Here is a 22378-nt window from a genome sequence, read left to right as displayed (position 1 = left end):
CTCAGCAGGAGAGAGACCCTCTGCGGCCGCTCGGCTGCTTGGAAGGAAGTTATAAGCGTTGCTATTTTCAGTGTGTGAACGAGCAGAGCTCAGACGGGCAGATAGAGGCTGTCTCTCAGCGTTCATTGATGTTTGAGGGAAAACAAGGGAATTCGTGGGATGTGAGCGGAGAATAAAAACGACGGAATGGATATGATTCTCAAGTAAACGACAGCAGTGCAGGAGGAGCATGTTTATGGAATAACTCGAGACGTTGTCTTTGATACGGATGCACACACGTGCAGAGAGCAGAATGGCAAGTTTCGGAAAACTTACGGATTACTTTAACCGTCGGCGTTCCAGGGATGAGCTCATGGCTCGGAGAGATGCCCGCCGCAGTGGCAGTTACTGCTGCACGGTCGCTGAGGCCAGGTATTCCCAAAAGAGATAGAGAGAGAGACGAAGGGATTTAAAAGCGTGTGCAGTCTGTAGATGGAGGAAATATTGTTACTCTGGGAATTTTGTGTGTGCATGCATCTTATGTGTTTGTGACGTCTTACCTGAGATAGCATCACTGACTTATTATGAAGATTGCTGATCATGTTTGGTCAATTCTCTCATGATATCACATCTAGTTTTCATGGGTGTTTCTTCTATGTTGATATAAGCAGAAAACGTATCAGACCCTTTTCATCTTTGATAGTATTTTATGGCCTATCTGCAGTGTGGTTGAAGTTCACCTGGACGGGGCATTTTTAGCTGTACACCTTCACGGAGGATAAATATCCGTAACATACAATCTCAGTGATGTTTCAGTGACTGACATTTTAAAAGCCAAACAAATAACAAAAGACATACCTGATCAGTTTTTGATTCGCCGAAATAAACACGGTTATCTGACATATTTCTCTGTGAAACTAAAGGTGAAATGAAAAAATGAAGGGCAGCTTTTTTTTTGTCCTTGTGAGTTGATTGTGAAAGTGGACATTGCATACCAAAATAGAGGCAGGTGGGTGGAGGGGTTGAAAAGTAAGAGGTTCGTTGTCACCCAAACAGAGAAAGAGGTTGTGAAAAGTTTCCGAGATGAAGCTAGTTTTCACATTTTGATTAAAAAATTCAGAACATAAATCTAATCATGTGCAAAAAGCCCAGGGCGTGCATTAGGATAGGACTCATTTCCATTTTATGTTTAAGGAAAAGTTCACCCAAAGATAACATTTTGCAGCAGCTTGGACATTATGCTAAAAGATTTTGAGGTGAACTGTTTCTTTAATTCATCACAACTTTTGATGAATCAAGGATCATTTTCTCTCAAAGCTGTCTCTTCATCTCTCTTCTCTCTTCTGCAGGAGATGTGTGAGGGTGACCACATCTGTAAAATAGTCCATATGACTCGTGTGCTCTTTGTCCCTTCAAGCAATCTGATCAACAGACCGAAAGTCCTTATTCACTGAACTGCTTGCTATTACTTTCATTTAAAGAAGAGCTAGCAGCTCCACAAGATAATCTAGAACCTATTAATAGATGATAATTAATATAGGTTAAAATGATATACACTTAATTATTATATTTTGCATTGCTCTAACGTTTCTAAACAAGTACAAGACCAAAGATGAGAAGGATGAAGCCTTTAATGTTTGATCAATTGTGAAACGCATTTATTGGCACAAGTGTCAATCAGAGGCGGATCTTTTGTACCACCGCTGCAGATGATGCACGTGTTTTGGAGTGAAATTGTTGTTTTGGCTGATGTGAAATACACAAAATCTTCCGTTTGACCTGTAGATTTGATTTACTCCAGTGTTGTGGATGCTAATGATGTTGCATAACCCGACGCCTGTTTAAATCTCAGACAGACGCCGTCACATTCTGCTGAAGAATTTCCTGATACCGTTTGGAATTCGCTGGTCTGTCGTTGCCAGACGTTCACACACAGAAGCAGCCAAATCTAAACTGCAGTCAATCCGGCATGCTTTAAAAAGAATGTTTTTAACATGTGCGTGGCATTAGAGAAAATGTATGAGTCTAAGCATCAGTAAATGTCCTTATTTGATTGAAAATGCGATTTTGTTAGTTACGACATTTAGCCCTTACAAATATATCTAAACTTGTACACACAGCAGCACAAGCAACTGTTGTTTTTCTTACACATTCTTAAGGTTTAAGGTTGATTCAAATGAGTTTTTGTTAATTATAGTAATGTAATATCAATATTTATTTGAATTAACATAAAAGCAATTAGATCAACTTTTGTATGTTATCTGAAGAAAATGCATGTTGTGTTTAGCAGTATAAATCTAGAGTGGTTGGATTCCAGGATATTGCTCTGCTGTTGCCAGGGTGTTGCTAGGGGGTTATTGGTGGTTGCTAGGTAGCTCTTAATGGCATCTGTGATATTCTGGTCTTTTAGTAATTGCCCACTTACTTTCAGTGTGATATTGTATTTTTGTCTTGTGTTGTTGTCATCCACAAGAAAGTCTCAAAGCCTGGACATGTAGCAGCAACAGGGGTTCTTAAAAAGCTTCATGATGTGAGGATCATTCATTTGTTTTAATAAACACCTCCAGTGTACAGTCTGTACTCCAGTAGAAGCAGAGAGTTCAAAACGTGACGTGCCGTTGACTCCAGTGGAAGATTTATATTCATGGGTGTGATTCATTTATTACTAATTAATTGGGGATCATTTACTGTGTTCTAGGTCATTGGAGAGACGGCTACAAAGGCCTATTTTGGCCAAATCTAGAACATTACCCAGCATTCCTCAGTCCCCTGCCGCGATCCGTGGGCATCAGCCAGAGAATGTTTGTGTACAGCAACAGCGCGCACGTCTTCCGTCCAGCCCTGGTCCTGTCGAAGCCTGCACGCTGCCCTCCGCAGGTATTGTGTTTGCTTCAAGACATGTTTATTAACTTTAGTTTAATTTACATTACAGTTACATTTAGTTATTTAGCAGATGCTTTTATCCAAAGTGACTTACAAATGAGGTGACTACACCATAAGGACAACAAAAAGCATAAGTGCAGTAAAAACCGGTCTGATATAGCCCAGCACAGTATACAGAGCTACGTTTTTTTTTTTGAGCAACATTTTGCTCCAATAAAGTGTCAACTGTGCTTTAAAGTTCTTGAGTGATTTTTAGAAAACATATCAAAAACATTTTCATTTATAAATTGAAGTGAAATTTAAGTCATTGTAGATGTTACTTTTAAGTTTTCTTTTAGTAGTTTTATTATTTTGAAAATAAATTAAAATACATTGCTTTATTTACAAAAAATATTTATTTAAATGATCATAAAACAAAGAAAATACAACAAATGTGTATACATACTTTTCATGGTGTTACATGTTATATACACTTTTTTGTACTGTTCATTCAGCCATGGTCTTAAATTGGTTGTGCGTGTGTATATATATATATATATATATTTTTTAAATATATATATATATATATATATTTTAAAATATATATATATATTTCATTATTTAGTTTTTTGCGACATGTTCTTGCCATTCTGGATATTTTCAGTTTAAGTGTTTAAATCCACAGCAAGTTCTTCCATTCACCTCCCGGCTAAAAAATAATAACTGCGTTTAAATCCACAGAGAGCTAATGTTTGAAAGAGAATTAATGACATTGGCAGCATAGTTGTGAATGAAATTTCATACCACATTTGGAGCGAAAACCTTCCGTTCCATTCACGAAACGTGCGAGCGCAGTGGCGTGTGTGATTGTGTAGTGCCGGCGATATTTACTTCAGCCTGCACCGCTTGGCCAAATCCTCTCTTTTTTCTCCTCTATTCTCACAGCTGAGCTACTCTCGGGTAAAGCTCCGAAAGAGAGATTTCTTCACTGTCTCTCAGATGTTAAACCTGAAATCTTAGCTTCCTCCCCATTCTTGTTGCCTAGCAACTGTCATTGCCAACAGAGGAGCATGTGGCCGTTTCAGCGCACACACCAGATCCCGTCCACTCTCAGCGAGTTTGACGTGCTCATTATGCTCGGATCAAGTCAAATGAGGTCCGTAATGTCTCGTAAAAAACATTGACCCAGAATTGACTGACTCGAGTCTAATAAACATAAATGACTCCACAGACAGATAAGCCCTCTCGTCTCCATCAGGGTCTGACAGAACGGGGGATACAGTTTACACATTTTAACACGTATGCCCGTGTGGCACAAACTGTCGTTGTATAATCATCTGATGTTCAGTGGTGAAAATCTGTCGTTTATCACAGGTGAGATGTGGCGTCTGGAGGATGAAACTGAGGGGGGCGTCATCACTGGAGCCGTCGATCTCCGTCCACGCTCTCAGTCGCCGTTCTCACATTTCCGTCGCCGGTCGGCGTATCTAAGAAAGAGCATGTCGGCGGATGACCACCTGGACGATTCTGTATTTGAGCCCACCCAGACTGAGGGGCGGAGCCTAGCGGACCCAAAAGTTAAACTGAAGAGGAAGTTTGTAAGTAGTTCTGTGTTTTAAATTCAAGTTTGTGTCATCATCTGTTCACGTCCATCTCCTACCTACATAACCTGCACACTGTAAAAAAATATTGAGTTCGAGTGCAAATGTGAATGAGGTTTAAGATGACTTTTTCAGTCCTGACAGCTGTGGTCCTTTCATACCATTGAAAAGATGACCGTAAGAATTCTTTGAAATTTGTTCCTGTGTTATGTAAAAGGATGAACAGCATTTAAAATAACACAAGGACATTCGATATAAAGACTGAATGTTTTGGGTTAGTTAATCCTTGTTGTGTTTCAAAGCGCATAAACCTGCACACACACACAAACGCATGTATGAAGGGTTGTGTATGAATATTTAATATGGTGTGTATAATAGCAGGTAAGCCGAACCCTCATTACCTGCCCGTGTCTGGTAATAGAGTCTCAGGTGTTCCTGTACGAGGGTTCGAGTGTGTGTGTTGTGTCAGGATGGGCTCCTCTCTGAACCTCGTAAGTCGTCTCTGTTTAGGGGTAAGAAGTCTAGTGTGGATATTATTTATAAACCGCTGATTGTCATTAATGTTTCTCTTTTATTACTTCTGTGTGAGGATGTAGAAAACGTCTCGTAGTTTAGGATCAGAAGTGGGTCTCAAGGAAATATGGACGGTAAGCTCAGCATGTGATATGAGGTCAGACGGCACAATTCCTGAAAGGTCTTTAACCGAATTATTGAAGATGGAGAAAGTTGTTGCGCAAGCGGTGCTTTGGTGGTGGCTTTAAATGGGTTCAGGTTAGAAATGCAAATTCTAGATGTTAAATGTAATCCAGTTAAACAAGTTAACCTCACTAACTGACTAGTTGGTGTTTGTTTTACAAGCACGTACTCCCTCTGAATGCTTTAATGTTCAGTGTTGGAGTATTATGGTACAGTAAGCAGATTATTTTTCTAACGTGATGTATTTTTGTAGAGGCGAGAGGATACAGTATAGTTGAATAATTCTCGCTCTGCTGACACTCTCAGAAATGAGGTGTTCCAGCGTTGCAAAACGCTTTATTTTCAGACCGCTCGGTTGTCACAGTTTACAGTGTTTGTGCAAATAAACAAGATCTTGGCCGTCTGCCTGCGTACAGGCTGAGATTTGTTGCATTGGTGTACATTAGGTTTTCCGGATGGGCTGCAGGATTGTAGGTTGTTACGGTGGCATTTCAATTCTTCAACATGGATTTTATTCTCAGATATTTATTTTTGTGTACAGTATTATCCAGAGGTAATGTCTATAGTTTTTCCCAAATACATTTTTGCCAAATAATGTTGTTGAATAAATGATGAATTCAGTGTTTTGCTCACAAGGTTAAATCTAACGTGGAGGGTCATTAAAAGCGAACACTGTACCCATTGTCCCTGCGGAAATCACGTTTGGCCACTACTGTACTATATCTATATTCCGAAGTCTTGTGTTATTGATTGTATTATGGATTATTAGAGCAAAGATCTATGAAGTAGATGAATAGACAAACAGTCTGCTTAACCAGACAAAACACAAACAATGATGCGTTTTCATGTCTTTGTTGAACGCAGGGTGTGTTTGTTCTTCCTTTTGACAAAGATCAGATCCAATTTTATGCAGGGATTAATGATAAAACAAAATGGGTCACCAATGTTTTCTGCAGGTGTATATTTATAAAAAAGGTTGTTTAAAATAGTTGTAAATAAACTATATCACGCAACACTTCCAAGCACTGATGTGATTGCTTGACTAGTTCTTTTTAGTCCCTTGTATTTATGGTATACTGTGATCAGAAGAGTTCTAGTATATAAAGTAAATTGAGTGTGTCATGTGAACTCTTACACTACAGTCAAGAGGTTGAATTCGATAACATTTGCAGTTCATCTGATGGAGCTCTAGATGGCAGTGCTGAATAGGCACAAGCTCTCTCTATCAGTCTCTTCACAAATACATGATGAAGGAAAATGTTGCTTGTATCCCGTTTAAGTGTTACTTAAATTACACGTTTACAAAACTCAAGCAGGATAGAACACAATAAGTTTTGCTTAAAATATAGAAGAAAGTTAGTGGTTGCTGTTTGTCATCTCTGTCGCACACATCGTCTTCTAAATGTTTGTCTTTGTCACAACACACACACACACGCACACGCACACACACACACACGCACATGTCTGGTTTACTATCCCCGTGAGACAGTCCATAGGCGTAATGTTTTTTATACTGTACAAACTGTATATTCTATCCCCTAACCCTATCCCTAAACCTAAAGATCATAGAACACGTTTTGCATTTTTAGATTTTTAAAAAATATTGTTCTGTACAATTGATAAGCTTTTTTGCCCATGAGGACCTCAATTTTGGTCCCCACTGTGACACGAGTTCCCATGTGTTGGTGTGTATTCAGGTTTAGGTCCCCACCGGGATATACAAACATGAATGCACACACACACACACACACACACACACACTTGAGAGGCGAAAGGCTGGACATTTTTCACTGGCTGCACTGGTTGCTGTGGGTTACGTGGGGAAATGGCGGCCATTAAGGGTCATTATGTATTTAAATGTGGGACGTTCTCTCTCAGACTCATCCGCACACTCGCCCGCTGCCTCGTTCGCTCTTTTCTCATGAGTTCTCCGGGCCCGTGTTTTTGTCCCTTGTGTGATTTTCTGACGGAGAACGCCATCAGTCCGGTTGTTGAGTTTAGTTTTAGTTTCAGGTTGAGATCTGATAAAACTGTGTGTGTGTTAGTGAATAAACTTTCTTTCCATTGACATAATCTTTGTGATAGTCTAAACGTGATAGTATAGAGCCCTGACGCATGTCGGGCAGAATGTGAGTGTGAATAAATGAATAAACTCGAATTCGAATTTAACTCACAACTCAGTGACAGCTGAAATCACACGAGCATGTTTCATTTCAGATGTGAGCGAACGTCAAGCAGACTCGACATGTGATTAACACATTTCAACCAACAGAAGAGATGAAAGAGCATGCTGCGCGTTTCTGAGAAACATAGAAGTTATGTGATGTTTATGAGGGGGGGGGGGGGGTCGGGGCTTGGCATAATGCAAATGAAGGAGAGAGAGAGGTGGTTTTCAAATGAAAATTCAGTCATCATTTACTCGCCCTCATGTTGTTCTAAACCCCAAAGACTGCTGTGAAACACAAAAGGTGTTCTTGGCTGAACTCTTTCTGAGTTTTATATTTGATAGAAATGTTGACTTGATGGATAGTGATTAAATTCAATTTCTCGTGAGTAATTCCGTTGCGTTCATTAGAAAAGTGAGAGAGACTTGATGTTCTGTTGCCCTGTGCTCTCAAGGATTATTATAAAACAGGATCATTAAATTCGATCTTTTATGCACACTAATAGAGAGAGTTATTTATTAAATCGATCACAGAATGCTCTGGCTGTCCTCTTCAGCTGAATGTGCCGTTCAGTATTGATGTCAGGCGGTGTACAGTACGTTCACTGCGGTTACAGTAAGATCCTCTATTCATTAGCGTTAATTCGATCGATCGGTGCATAAATCTAGAATGCTGCAGTGCAGTACAGTTGGATGGGTTTATTGAGCTGTTCTTGTGGCTCTGTGTTGTTGGTAAAATGGACATTTCTGCTTGTTAAAGGAATACGGGGTAAATGCAGGCGTGAAACACAAGTATACAAATGTGTGCATACTTTGATATGTTTGTTCTTGTGTTACTGTGATGGTAGCGAAGCTCAGTGCTCAAATGTCTGCGCCAGTTAACCAGATGTGTTGTCATTCGGGTAGCTAGTTATAAATATATCGAGAGAGATTAACTTGCAAAGTAAGATTCTCTTCAAACTGTTGCTTCACCATGACCTCCTGTTGTAGTTGACTGTTAATGTTAACAGTGGTTCCCACAGGATTTTGAGAGACTGTGGCGCTGATGACCTCACACACTAATTAGCATATTTGTGTTGCGTTTGGTCTAGTTTTGGCACTTGAAATCTGATCACATCACATTACATTTACATTTATGCATTTGGCAGACGCTTTTATCCAAAGCGACTTACATTGCATTTTCCTATACATTTGTTTCTAAGTATGTGCAATCCCCTGGGATCGAACCACGATCTTGGCGTTGTTAGTGCCATGCTCTTACCACTGAGCTACAGGAAATTATACTGTATTATGTTGTATTTAACTCAATGCTATTTTCACACATTATCTCTTTTGTTGTCAGACATAAAACGAGTATAAAATAGTGACTAAACACGACCCAATAACATCTCGTGTTTAATCCAAACAGCTGTTACTTTAACTGCTGCCAAAATCCTGATTTATAAACGCAACATCGTCTGACAAAATCACCATACATTTACATTAAAGAGCGGATATATGAGGTGATTTTGGCTATATTAGCCTACTTGTTTGTCTCATGCAGCGCACAGCCTTTACGGCTGTTGCTCTTCTCATCAATGTGTTGTTGTGTTATGAGCCCTTTATTTTAAATGCGAATGATCGTTTTATTGTAGATCGCGTATAGCGCAGACAATTCGGCGCAAATTCAGAAATATGAGAGAATACACTGTTGCTGTTACATAGAGTTACAACTACAGAACACACATATTTCTCATAGTAACATAATGGTTGAAACTAAACTGATGACATCACGCCGCAGATGGTCTCCACTGCAGATGTCATGTCAGATTGACAGTGAATCACTGTGGTCACTTTCAGTGTCGTCAGCCCTTTGAGATAGACAGATTGTGAGTTGAAGTGGGTAGATTTATTACGGCCTGTGTTTTTTACTTTTGACTTCATAGTCTGCAGCATTCTGTCACAGACTCCATTTTGTTTTTAACACTTATTGGTGTTTGTGTGTGTGGCTAAATGCCAGCGGTACACTCAAAGAGTGATGCCCTTCATATGCTTACAAACAGTCCTTGGAAATTCTGCTAGAGAGTTACTACAAGGTGTGTGTGTGTGGCATGCTTGTGTGTTTATAAATATGTGTCTCTGTCTCTGAATCTATTTCATCAAACGCATGCACGCATAAACGCACTGTGCAATGCAAATTTCAGCGACCAACATGTTTTGTAACATTGTCCCAGTGAAATAATAAATTACAATGCCTATTTTTTCATGAAATATTGCAGTGTTTATTGTCAAATAGTTTATCAATGTGGGTCGTTCTCTTTTTTAAATTTGTGTGCCCTCATAATCTTTAGTTAAAATCTGAAAATACACTTCCTTCCTGTAGTGCCTATCCATCCTAAATGACGTATGTAAGACGCCTTGGGCAGAGCATCCGTTAACTCCTCCCCTTCAACTGTCAGTCTGCTGCCAGTTCCATTTCAAAATGCAATGGCTGTTTTTATACGTATCCAATCAAATCGCAGAGAAAGACGAAAGCCATGCCCACTATTTTTCTCATTAGAAATTCCATTTCACTCAGAAATGCGTGAAAATACGGAAGTAAAAACGATCGCAACTTCCTCTTCACAGGGACTTTAAAGACTGCGAATTGAGTTTTTAGCCTGTCAGAGTGATGTTTGATGTTGATGGTTGTATAATACATCTATGATGCTAACATACACCCATTTCTAATGGATGAAGCCTTGGCCTGGAAGAGACGTCGTTAGGTGGTCCCCAACCTTCTCTGGGTGTTTCGACCCTTAACCACAACACCCTCATGTTGGCGGGTCAGCAGTGACTGGCCAGGTCACTGCCCCTCTCCTCCAGGCTTCCAGCTTGTGCCCTCTCTCTTGTGCCAGAGCCAACAGGTGACTCTCTCTGACGCTTCTCCCAGCCTACGAACGGCTGCTTTCTTCAAGTGGCCTCTCAGTCCAACCTTTGTCAATAGATTCCACACAGATTGAGCTGGGAATCCTCAGCATGCGACTTCCACCGTCATCAGCCATGTTGTCCACCCCTTGTCCCGGCAGTCTTGGACGAGTTGCTGGTATTTGCCTTTTTTCTTCTCTGCAGCTTCCTCACAGCCCTCCTCCCACGGTACCGTCAACTCCACCAGGATGCTCTTCTTTCCCTTTGGAGACCACATGATGATGTCGGGCCTTAGAGTTGTAGACAGTACCGCCTCGGGGAAGTGGAGTTTTCTCCCGAGGTCAACCTCCATTTCCCATCCCTGGGCTGACTGCAGGAGATTCTGCCTGACTTTGCTGTGGACGGCAGGTCTTTGGCCCTCTTTCACAAAGGTAGTGGTGCTCAGCAGTGGTCTTGCTTTGGCTGGTTGTTTCTTCCTCCTTTCCTGCTCCAGGATGTCTGCGAGCACTGCCAACACATTATCATGGCACCACCTGTATCTCACCTGTGTCAATTCGATCTTACACCCTGACAGAATGTGCGCCATTGTTCCTTTCCCGCCACACAACCTGCACAGAGGGAGGTCTTCCCCCACCTGTGCAAATTGACTGGGGTTGGTAAGGTGTCATACACTGCTCGGAGTAGAAAGGATATACGGAAGGGCTCCAGCCCCCACAGTTCACTCCATGTGATTGTTCTCTTGGGGAGGTTCCACCTCGTCCAGGCGCCTTGAGTTGCGAGCTTCATCCTGGATCATGGTTCTCTTCTCCCTAGGGCTGGACTTTCACCACTGCTGGAAATGTGCTGATCCTAGACCCTGTCTTCCAGTGCAAGGGTTTCCGATGATGTCTTTGATCCTAAGAGAACCTTCTGCCTGGTTAATTGCCGTGCTGGCGGCCCACTTATGGCCCGACCTTATATAGAGCCCCAAGGATGTAAAGCTCGGTGGTATTCCCAACCATCTTCTAAGGTGCTTGTTGAACTTCCTCTCCATTTCTTCAACGGTTGATAGGATCACCTCATATACAGTGAGAAGCCACACGAGTCTCGGGAGCAGGCCATGTTGGTAGATCCAGCACTAGTATTTCTCAGGCAGGCCAGACTTGTCAATCTTCTTCAACCATTCTTCAACTTGTTTTCCGGTGCTGGAGATGCTGTTCTTGTCTGACAGGGAATCATCATACCACTTTCCGAGGCATCTAATTGGGTTCCCCTGGATGTTCGGGATCACTTCCCCTTGAACAAGTAGCTCGGACCTTCCAGTTGTTTTACCCTTTTGGATCACCAGGCTCCTTGATTTCTTGGGCTTAAAGACCATCTTTGCCCAAGTGGCCATGCGATCCAGTTCTGCCAGGACCCATCTTGCTTGCACGTGAGTTGGTGTTATCACGGTAAGATCATCCATGAATGTCCTGATTGCTGGCTGTTGACATCCTGCTGCGGTCTTCTGCCCTCTTGACTTTGTACTCACTGCAGAGATGATCAGGTTCATTCCCATGATGAACAATATGGGAGAGATTGTGCATCCTGTCACTATCCCCTTCTCCACTGGCTGCCACTTTGTTGTAAACTTGGCAGACTGGAATCGTAGCTTGATGTCTCTCAGGTAACTGGTGAAGTTCACAATGGCGGCGCGCACAGACGCAGCGGCTTTAAGCTCTCCCGTTAGGTGCTTTTCGTTGGTGTTTTTGTTTGTTTGTTTACTTATAATTGTTCAAATCAGTCAGGCGAAATACAGTTACAGACGACAAGAAATCTTAAACATTGGTTTTCGATGTAATCAAGCAGTTACAAGTGAATTTATGGAGTAACACAACATACCGGAGGAGATATCCAGGACACCGGGCTCTCCATGGATTGTTATCGGCTCTACGAAGGCGGAGGAGACACAGAAAGCAAAAGCGTGGATGCCGGTCGGGACTACTAGTTCGGCTAAAGAAACAACCACTTAAACCACCGCTTCCGAATGTATTTCTCATTAACGCCAGATCACTTGCCAACAAAATGGATGTATTACAACTACTGGTCGCCACGAACAATATCATGAAGGACTGTTTCTTTCTTGTTATAACAGAGACATGGCTGAACCCGCTTATACCTGACGCAGCTATGGAGCTAGCTGGGCGGATTGCGTTCTGCTGGGACAGAAATAAAGATTCTGGTAAAACAAAGGGTGGTGGGCTTTACATTTACATAAATGAAGACTGGTGCTCCAACGCAAAAATCATAGACAATCACTGTTCTCCTGACTTGGAATACTTAACTGTTAAATGCAGGCCCTTCTATCTGCCTCAGGAGTTTGCCGCTGTTTTGGTTATGGCTGTTTACATCCCACCTGACGCTAACGCAAATACAGCTCAAAGCTACTTGTTGTACGCTGTAAACTCCAATCAGACTATCCATCCTGACACCGTTCACATCGTAGTAGGAGATTTTAATCATGCAGACTTAAAAAAAGTTCTTCCCAAATTCCACCAGCACATCAAATGTGCAACAAGGGGGGAAAACATCTTGGACAAGATGTACTCAAATGTCAAGAAAGGTTACAGGTCAATTCTACTGCCTCATTTAGGGCAGTCAGACCACTTCTCTGTGTTTTTAATCCCTGCATATACCCCTTTAAGAATGAAAATGTCCTCCACTACCAAGATTGTGAAAGAATGGCCAGAAGGAGCCTCCTCTCGGCTCCAAGACTGCTTCGAAAGAACCAACTGTGATGTCTTTGATAATCAGGATTTGGAGGAGTTCACATTGACAGTACTCTGCTATATTAAGAACTGTGTCGACAATGTCACTGTTGACAAACGCATCTGGATTTATTCTAACCAGGAAGCCATGGATGACCAGAGAGGTCAAGACACTTTTAAAAGAACGTAATGCTGCCTTCAAGACCAGAGGTAAAGCCCTCTACAGTGCAGCCAGAGCCAACCTTAAGAAAGCATCAAGGTTGCAAAAGCAGACTACAAAAGAAAGACTGAGGACCACTTCACTCACAATGACCCACAATGACTTTGGCGGGGGATTCAACACCTTACAATGTTCAAAACCATTAATCACAAAATGTCTGATGCTAATGTCTCGCTGGCAAAAGAACTCAACTACTTCTTTGCCCGCTTTGAAGTGAGGGCGAAAGAAACGGTCACATCACTCACACCTGTCCCCAGTGGACACGCACCCCCATTCACAATACAGGAACACAGGGTAAGGAGTATGCTCAGGGCTGTCAATCCTAGGAAGGTGGCAGGCCCAGATGGAGTGACCGGATCAGCTCTCTGCAGTCTTCACAAAGATCTTCAACCTGTCCCTGTCAACAGCCACCATTCCATCCTGCCTGAAGTCAGCAATAATTATTCCATTACCGAAGAAAACAGTCATCAGTAGTCTTAACGACTACCATCCAGTTGCACTTACCCCAGTTATTATGAAGTGCTTTGAGAGGTTTGTTCAGCAGTACATCAAAGCCAGCCTCCCAGATGCTTTCGACCTACATCAGTTCGCATACAGAACCAATAGAGCCACAGAAGATGCCATTGCTACTGCCCTGCACACAGCATTGATCAACTTGGAACACCCAGGCAGCTATGTGCTTTTTATTGATTATAGTTCAGCGTTCAACACAGTCCTTTCTGACAGGCTAGTAGCTAAGATGCTGGTCTTAGGTCTCTCTCCATCTATTTGTCACTGGATTAAAGATTTCCTGACCAACCGTCCTCAGATGGTAAGGTTAGGCTCCCATTTCTCCTCCACCTTAACTCTGAGCACAGGCGCCCCACAAGGTTGCGTGTTGAGTCCACTTCTCTACGTCCTTTATACTCATGACTGTACTCCAATCCATCCTACCAACACTATCATCAAATTCGCAGATGACACGACCATAGTTGGACTCAACTCAGGAGGAGATGAAACAGCTTACAGAAATGAAATTCAGAGACTGACAGAATGGTGCACGGCAAATAAACTGGCTCTGAATGTTTCAAAAACTAAGGAGCTCATCATTGACTTCCGAAAGCGCAACACAAACCTTACACCATTGAACATCAGTGGGGTCTGCGTAGAGAGGGTTCCGGCTTTCAGATTCTTGGGCATAAACATCGCTGAGGATCTTTCCTGGAAAACAAACACTTCTGCAGCGGTCAAAAAAGCACAACAGCGACTCTATTTCTTGAGGACACTGAGGAAGAATCATCTGCAAGAGCAATTGCTAGTGTCCTTCTATCGCTGTGCCATTGAAAGTGTGACAACTTACTGCATCTCTACATGGTACGCCAGCAGCTCAGCGTCAGACAAGAAAGCTCTCCAGCGGGTGATCAATTCAGCACAAAAAATTATTGGTTGTCCCTTTGCCTTCCCTAAAGGAACTTTACACTGAATGCAGCCTTGGAAGGGCAGCAAATATTTTAAAGGATCACTTCCATCCTGGACATCATTTGTTTAAATTGCTTCCCTCTGGTAAACGCTTTAGGTCCATTAAATCAAGGACCAATAGACTGAAGAACAGCTTTTACCCCAGCGCTATACAGGAGCTGAACACCGCCAGCACACACACACATAATAACAACGTAGGTTAACAACACCTATTGTTGATTTACATCGTATATTATTTAGTTGTGTTGTGTGCATATTCTGTATATTCTATTGCATTGACCTCTCTTTTATTGTGTGCAATATCACGCAGCACTTTTTGCTCACCGTACAATATTTCTGTGCAATATCTGACTGTTTCTACTATTGTCTTTTGTATTTTTTTTTTTTTTGTATTTTTTTTAGGGTTTATATATTAGTTGGTAGCTTGCACCAATTTATGCGTTGTTGCACCGTATGGATTGCTCTAAATTTCGCTGTACATGTATGGTGACTATAATAAAGAATCTTGAATCTTGAATCATGCCCTGGATGTTATGTGGGATGTGGTAGTAGTCCAAAGCAACTTGGATCAAGTTATGGGGAATAGACCCATATGCATTTGCAAAGTCAAGCCAGACAACTGTTAGGCTGCCTTTCTTCTCCTTCGCTTCTTGGATGAGTTGGCTGAGGACCCCTGTAAGCTCCAGGCACCCGGAGAACCCTTCAACACTGCCCTTCTGGATAGAGGTGTTAATATATCCATTCTGGGTGATGTAAGCGCTCATTCTCTTTGCAAGCACAGCAAAGGAAATCTTTCCTAAGTAGGGACATAATTCGGAACTGGCTGATCTTTGTGGACCCCTGTTCTTTGGGCCCAAAGCACCCTTCCGCCCTTCTCCAGCTTGTTGGAATGGTTCCCTTGGACCAAATTACCCGCATAAGCTTCCACAGCCTTCGAAGGAGCTTAGGGCATTTTTTTGTATACTTTATACGGTGTACCGCTAGGACCTGGAGCTGAAGATGATCTTGCGTGCTTGACTAACTCTTGAACCTCTCTCCATGCTGGACACTCTGGGCTGAGGGATGTGGTAGGTGGGTCGACGTTAGTAAACCTGTGATTTCCTTCCAAGGCATCGTCTCTTGTCGGGTCACTGAATGACTCCTCAACAGACTGCTCCACCTCCTCTTTGGAACTTGTTAGAGTCCCGGACCTCGCCTCCCCCAGAAGTGATTTGGTGAAGCGGTACGGGTCCTTTATAAACTGGGCTCTTCCGCCTCTGTTTGAACCTCTCTGCTCTTCTCGTTCTGATGAGCTGCTTGCAGAGGCTGGCTGTCAGCTCTTTTATTCCTCCCTTTTCTCCTGTGCTTGCCAGAATCGCTTCCTCAGGGTTTTGATCTCCTTCCTAAGTTGTTTGATCTTTCTTTCTCTTCTGTTGTCCTGCTTTTCTGGTCTTGCTTTATTCTCTCTCCTTAGCACTGTTCCAAACCGTTCCTTTGCCACATAGGTGATGGCTGTCAGTAAATCCATCTTCCTTTCCGCTGATCCTGCTTGAACCGCTCCAAGAACTTTGTCCAGATCTTCATCTAACATGGACCACTCCTTCCCATCACTCATTTTGGGCCACTTGATTCTTTCCTTCGTTGGCTGGGGTGGGCTTTCTGGAATGGCGTTGGAGGCTCTCCTTGTGTGATCGTGGAGGATTGCCGGCACTGAGAGATCACTAGGACTATGGTGTGCTTCCTGCCTAGGGTTCTCCTGCGTCTCACCAGGCGGTCGTGTGAGCGGTGTGCATGCATCCATCCCTGTCCACACGTGGACTTGCTCTGGTGTATTTTGAGCCCTCTTACGCCTTTGCAGATCCTTTTGCAACTGCATTTCACTTCCGGTGCCTGTGATATAAGTTAGAAATACAACATCCATACTAGAGCTGGGCAAAAAAAATCAAAAAATCGATTAATCGTTTTTTAAAATGCAGTCGATTCAATATCGATTCTCAAAAGCTGTGAATCGATTTTTTTTCTTTCATATTTCCGCAAGCACTGAACATTCATTAACGTGAATGTTATTGCTACTACTATCCACTAGATGTCACTTTTCTTTTTACAACCGGTGGATGTTACAACAGGGAGCATTTTGTTTATTCATTGCTTAATTAACATGGCGGATGCGGGTGTGTCGTCGAACTTAACATCACCTTCACATAAAAGGCAGCGGTTCATATGATTGCAGCCTCTCTTTACGGCTAATTTTGTGAAATTGTGTTTGTTATACTGTATCTTAAAGATTGCGTATCACAGGCAGTTTCTGCCAATCTCATATTAATCTTGAGTGCCTATACAGTAGTATTGCATACGTCGTATCTTCGAAGACTATATAGTTTGATCAATCTATAAAAGAGAGATGCAGCTGTACAATTATTTCTGGAAAAAAATGAGCTGCTAGAGGTGGGACTAGTGGGGAGAGTGGGATGGAACTACAGCACGAGCAAGCAACACATCATCACATTAATCCCTTCCTGTTTTGTATATTATGCACATACACGGCGATTGCGCATCAAAACAGACGTATGACTTAGTTTGACTTACCACGGGCAGTTTATGTCCGGCATGTTTTAGCACTGGGACCACGCCATCTATGAAGGTATTTCAGTAGCAAAACTTGAGAGCATGTAGATTTTAGTTTGTGAACTTGTAAAGTATTTGTACCTGTACACTAAAATGTACACTCACAGCCCCAATGTGAAAACTTGGGAAAAACTGAAGTTGAATGTTGAGATTTGCACTCCTGGACAAAACTCACAAATCTGTCTTCTGAATTTGAAGTTGCAGAAAAATAGTCACAAATGTGTAAACTGGCATTTACCAAATACATTGGCAGATACAAATGCATAGCACATATTTACACGTTTTCCTAGATTCAGATTTGAATTGCAACCACAAATAGGCATCCACAACCTCTCAAACCTGTCACTGCAGTTTCAAATCTTCCCGCCTTGACTTTTGCTACTACTTTCGCGATAAACCCTTGCAAAACTAACTTGTGCACTTGAAAGCTCAGAGGCGAGAGAAAGAACGGCATTTGATGACATCATGTGGCTGAGCCACACCGCCCCCTAATGGCTGGAAAATCAGAATGAAAGGATCTAGCAAATAATAGTTTAAATAATGTTTAAATAAAACAGTTTTCAACTAAAGCGAAACCATCACACTTATGTATACTATCATGAATAACTATTCCATGACTTATACTATCTTGTATATATATCATTTCGTAATGTATTTTAATGATATCATTCTGTATACTATCGATAATCCGTTGTGTACTACTGTTTGTTTTAAAATATAATGACAGGCTGACTACATTTTCTACTATAATGTTCATTGATATACTATATAAAAATGTACATTTACACAGTTCAACATGATTCTATAGCCTAACCCTTGAGAATTATTATTTCTTTAGTTATAATGTATTATTGACCATTATTGCACTTTTGAGCTATTTCTACTTTTTTATATTTTTTGTTATTTTCAATATGTAAAGACATTGAAAATGAACAGAAATTGTATGCAGGACTGTGCAATGCCACCATATACAGTATTGGGGTTGTGGGTTTACCTGGAAGTTTCTTTTCTCATGGAAGGTTTGGATTTTTAACAGATGAGCTTAAACATATTTAATCAATATTTAGTGTACAATTATTTTCTCATGTGATAATTACTAGCCGCAGGATAATGCATCCAGTCGGTTGTTATTGCCGAATAAACCTCTTCAGTGTTATACAAGAACTGATTCTGATCATTCTGATATAGGAGCCTTACACAATGACAGGCTGACTGTACATTTTCTGTTGTTAATTTTGATCATTATCGTCAACGAACTTGCTTCAGCTAAGTTAGGTTGTTAATTAGGTTGCTAATTTATGCACCACCCTTATCAGATTCAATATCTTTATTGTCATTCAGTAGCCTATGTACCTGTAAAAAAATATATTTTGCAGATGGGGTAGAAAAGCAATAAATATATAATAAAGGACAAACATAGAACAAAGATATACTGCAGTAATATAAAAGAGAATAAAATAGAAAAGTTAATTTATAGTCAAAAAGAGGCCGTAAGTAGTATTTTTGTTACGGAAAATGTATTTATTGATTTAGAGTTTCATCTTAAATTAAGTACTGTATTAGTGATTTAAAAACTCCTTTCATTGTGATTTTCCCAACCATTAGGGGGCGGTGTGGCTCAGCCACATGACGTCATCAAATGCCGTTCTTTCTCTCGCCTCTGAGCTTAAGTTAGTTTTGCAACGGGTTTATCGCGAAAGTAGTAGCAAAAGTCAAGGCGGGAAGATTTGAAACTGCAGTGACAGGTTTGAGAAGTTGTATGTGCCTATTTGTGGTTGCACTGCGAATCTGAATCTATGAGTAAGTACAAATGTGCACTACACATTTGTGCCTGTCGATTTATTTTTGCAAATGCCATTTTATACATTTGGGTCTATTTGTCTGCAGCTTTAAACTCAGAACACAGGTTTGTGATTATTGTTTACGGGTGCAAATCTCGACATTCAACTTCAGATATTTACTTTACGGGTTTTCACATTGGGACTGCGAGTGTACATTTTAGCATACAAGTACAAATACTTAATTTACAAGTTTTCAATTTAAGATGTACAAGCTCTCAAGTTTTGCTACTGAAATACCTTTATACCATCTATCAGTTTCAAACAATCTACAAATCCAGCGTTATATCCACCATTAGGGGTGTCGAAATTAATCGTTTTTACGATGCATCGCGATGCAAACGAGGACGATTCGGTATCGGTTCAGTAACAGACCATAACCGGTTATAACGTACTTACGTTTTTCTGACGTCATGTCGCATACGTGCTTTTGCTGCTTTAGCATACAATGGCAGAGGTAGGCGAGACGCGGGTAATTTAAAATGCTCCAACTACTTTAAAAGCCGACATCTGGGCACATTTTGGCTTTTATGAAAAACCTAGTAAGCACGACCTGGACAGGACACAAGCTGTGTGTAAATCTTGTCATGCACAAATAAAATATGCAGGGGGTAATACCACTAACTTGAGAAACCATGTCAGCCGTTTTCACCCTGAGCTGTTGAATTAGTGCCACTGCTGTCTGTGCTCATCCAGTTGCAATAACATGCAATTCCTGGACTTCGGTTGCGACAGAGTCGTATGTGACAATAACGGCACATTACATTAGCGAGGACTGGGAGATTACTACGTTCACACTGCAAGCCTTAATGCTCAATTCAGATTTTTTGCTCAGATCTGACCAGATCAGATCAGAAACATCAGACCTGTATCTGATTTAGGACCACATATGGAAGTGTCTCAAATCAGATTAAAAAAGATCGGATTCTATGTGGTTTGTCCTGTTCACACTGTCATGCAGTAAACAGATCTGGGTCACATATGAGCAAAAAAAATCAGATTTTGGTGGCAGTGTGAATGCAAACGAGAGCAGTTTATGAGTCTCACATGGGTGCTCATCTGGCAGAGCTACTGTCTCATGCCGTTATCGGATAAAGATGTAGTGCTTGTGACAGATAATGTTTGATGTTTGATACATCGAAGAAGAGCAGGTAAAATTAAAGGTTCAGTTCATATATCTGACTGCTTGTATTTATTGACAAAATTGTATACATGTGATTGTGAACTAGTAAAATTGAAATTTGAGGATGCAGTGCATCGTCAACGCATCGTAATATCGAATTGAACTGAATCAATGACATGATAATCGTAACCGAACCAAACCATGACACTAGTGTAGGTTCACACCTCTACCGTTTATATAACATCTATCACTGAAATGCAGTGAACAAACAGACACACCTATACTTCACTATCGCAAGAGTAACGAGATGCAGCGCAGCCCATCTTGATGCAGCGCAGATAATCTTGATAGTAAGCGGGTCTCGCTCGTGTGACGACACAGGGATCCAGAATTATAAAAAACTTTCCGAAACAAGTTGGAGTGCTAGGGTAGTGTATCATGTACAGAAATACTACGTCATACGTCCAACTCGTTTTTTAACAAGTTGACCATGTTAAGCATGAGAAGCCAGCATGTTTAACAGTGTAAAGAAGTCAGAATGCATGACATAGCATGATACCCCATCTTTAAATGTAAAATAACCTGTTCTGTTTCAATATACCCAAGTGTGTTTAAAGTTTAATATACAGGTTTGTGTCTCTTCATTTCATTTTTTAATTCACCATTGTTATGTGATATTTACTGTTCTTTTTTAGAAATATCTATCATTTGTATTAAATCTATAATCATTGACTCGAATCGAATTGAATCGGAACATCAGAATCAATACCCAGCCCTAATCCATACTGTGACATCAATGTCTGAATCTGTATCTTTAAACCAGATCTTTTCAAATCTAATTCAACGCAGCTTCAGATTTTACCCATTCTGGAAGGATCAGAAGATGAGAAAAAAGTAATTTGTGGTGTTTGTTAAGTCAACCGCTCTCTGAAGATGTTCCTCAGAGAGCTTTTGTCATTCCCGTCACGTTCACCGGCGAGCGTGAAGGAACTTTGACACCGTCAGAAATAGAGACGCTCTTCAAAGAACCCTGAGCGCAACGAGATAACAAAGACTATCTGAGCTTTTGTGTCGGAGAGCCGGACGTTAACTGGGCAAATCTCATTTTCAAAGGAAAGACCTTCAGTTATCATGCGTCTCATCACGCTTTTGATCAATCTTATGAAGTTATAGGTCACATGTGTCAGAAGTTTCTATTCCAGTGGATTTGGTTATTATGAAGGAATCAAGTCAGAAATCTAAAAATCACAAAAGCCACATGAATATCTGAATAGTCAAGCAACGTGAGCTCGGTTTCATCAATGTGATTTATGAAGTAATCCTGCAAACAGCCCAGTTGCTTTCAAGAGAAATCTGTCATACACAAACACACACGCGTTTTTTTGTCTTCCATCTTTTGCCCGTTGTCATGACAACACCAGTTATTCAGTAAATGAGATTGGAAATATCAGACAGGAAAACAGTACATGCATACGTGTGTACACACTTGTTGTGTGTTGTGTGTATGTGCTGACTTGGGCTGTTTGCCTCAAAGTGTTTATAAATATTAGAATGTGAAAACTTGTATCATGTTTTTCAAATGTAGGGAGTCATTACTTTTGTCACACATACACTATTGTCACACTTTGAGTGCACAGGTTAATAATATAAATAAATAATATAATAATATAAATCCAATTGGATTACAATAATGTTTTTAGTTTAAACTTTTATAACAGTGAAACATTCATGAATGTTTTTGTCATTTAAACATTTAGTTTGTATGTGACGATTTAGATTGATTTAAACGCATAACTCATGACTTTAAAAACAAAGCAGCTCATAGGGAGCCGCAGAGATGACGTATTTTTGTATGCAAACCCGGAAGCGAGTTAGCATTTAAGGACTTCCGTTCCATCGCTCCAATGTCTATGGGTTTTTTGAAAGGGTTTTTGGTAAATCGCCCGAAATAAGGTCTGTGGTAAACAAAACCTCTAAATATTTTCACGTTTTATTCTATGACATAAAACACACCAATTATAACCCGCTTGTGATTTTTTAAAGCCTTGTTGTGTCTTAAACGGCGGTTGCTAACAAGTTGCTAAAAGCGACTACTTCGTTTGGCGGGGACGTTAGATGTCATCGCGCATGTAAAGCTCACAAATAATGCAACATGGGCACAAATCTCTTAAAACGTAGATGCGGATTCATTCACAGAGTAATTGCTTACCAGTGAACACAT

The 22378-nt window shown here is 41.0% G+C and overlaps 1 protein-coding gene across 8 annotated transcripts in view; it reads left to right on the top strand.

Moving 5' to 3' along the window:
- Window positions 1–22378, top strand: part of LOC130546692 (ankyrin repeat and fibronectin type-III domain-containing protein 1) — a 76289-nt gene that overhangs the window by 5704 nt on the left and 48207 nt on the right. For 4 of the 8 annotated variants that reach the window (XM_057322068.1, XM_057322070.1, XM_057322069.1 and 1 more), the window contains 3 exons: window positions 9–411; window positions 2678–2856; window positions 4216–4439. In XM_057322068.1, coding sequence (XP_057178051.1) covers window positions 269–411; window positions 2678–2856; window positions 4216–4439 — 546 coding nt within the window. In that variant the 5' untranslated portion in view covers window positions 9–268. Of the gene's footprint in view, window positions 1–8; window positions 412–2677; window positions 2857–4215; window positions 4440–22378 lie in introns of those variants that run through there. The other 4 variants (XM_057322074.1, XM_057322073.1, XM_057322076.1 and 1 more) reach the window with 2 other exon arrangements.

Source organism: Triplophysa rosa, linkage group LG23 (genome assembly GCF_024868665.1).
Source record: "Triplophysa rosa linkage group LG23, Trosa_1v2, whole genome shotgun sequence".
NCBI classification, from domain to species: domain Eukaryota; kingdom Metazoa; phylum Chordata; class Actinopteri; order Cypriniformes; family Nemacheilidae; genus Triplophysa; species Triplophysa rosa.
Note: the sequence above shows the minus strand (reverse complement) of the source record. Positions and strands in the feature narration are given on the sequence as shown.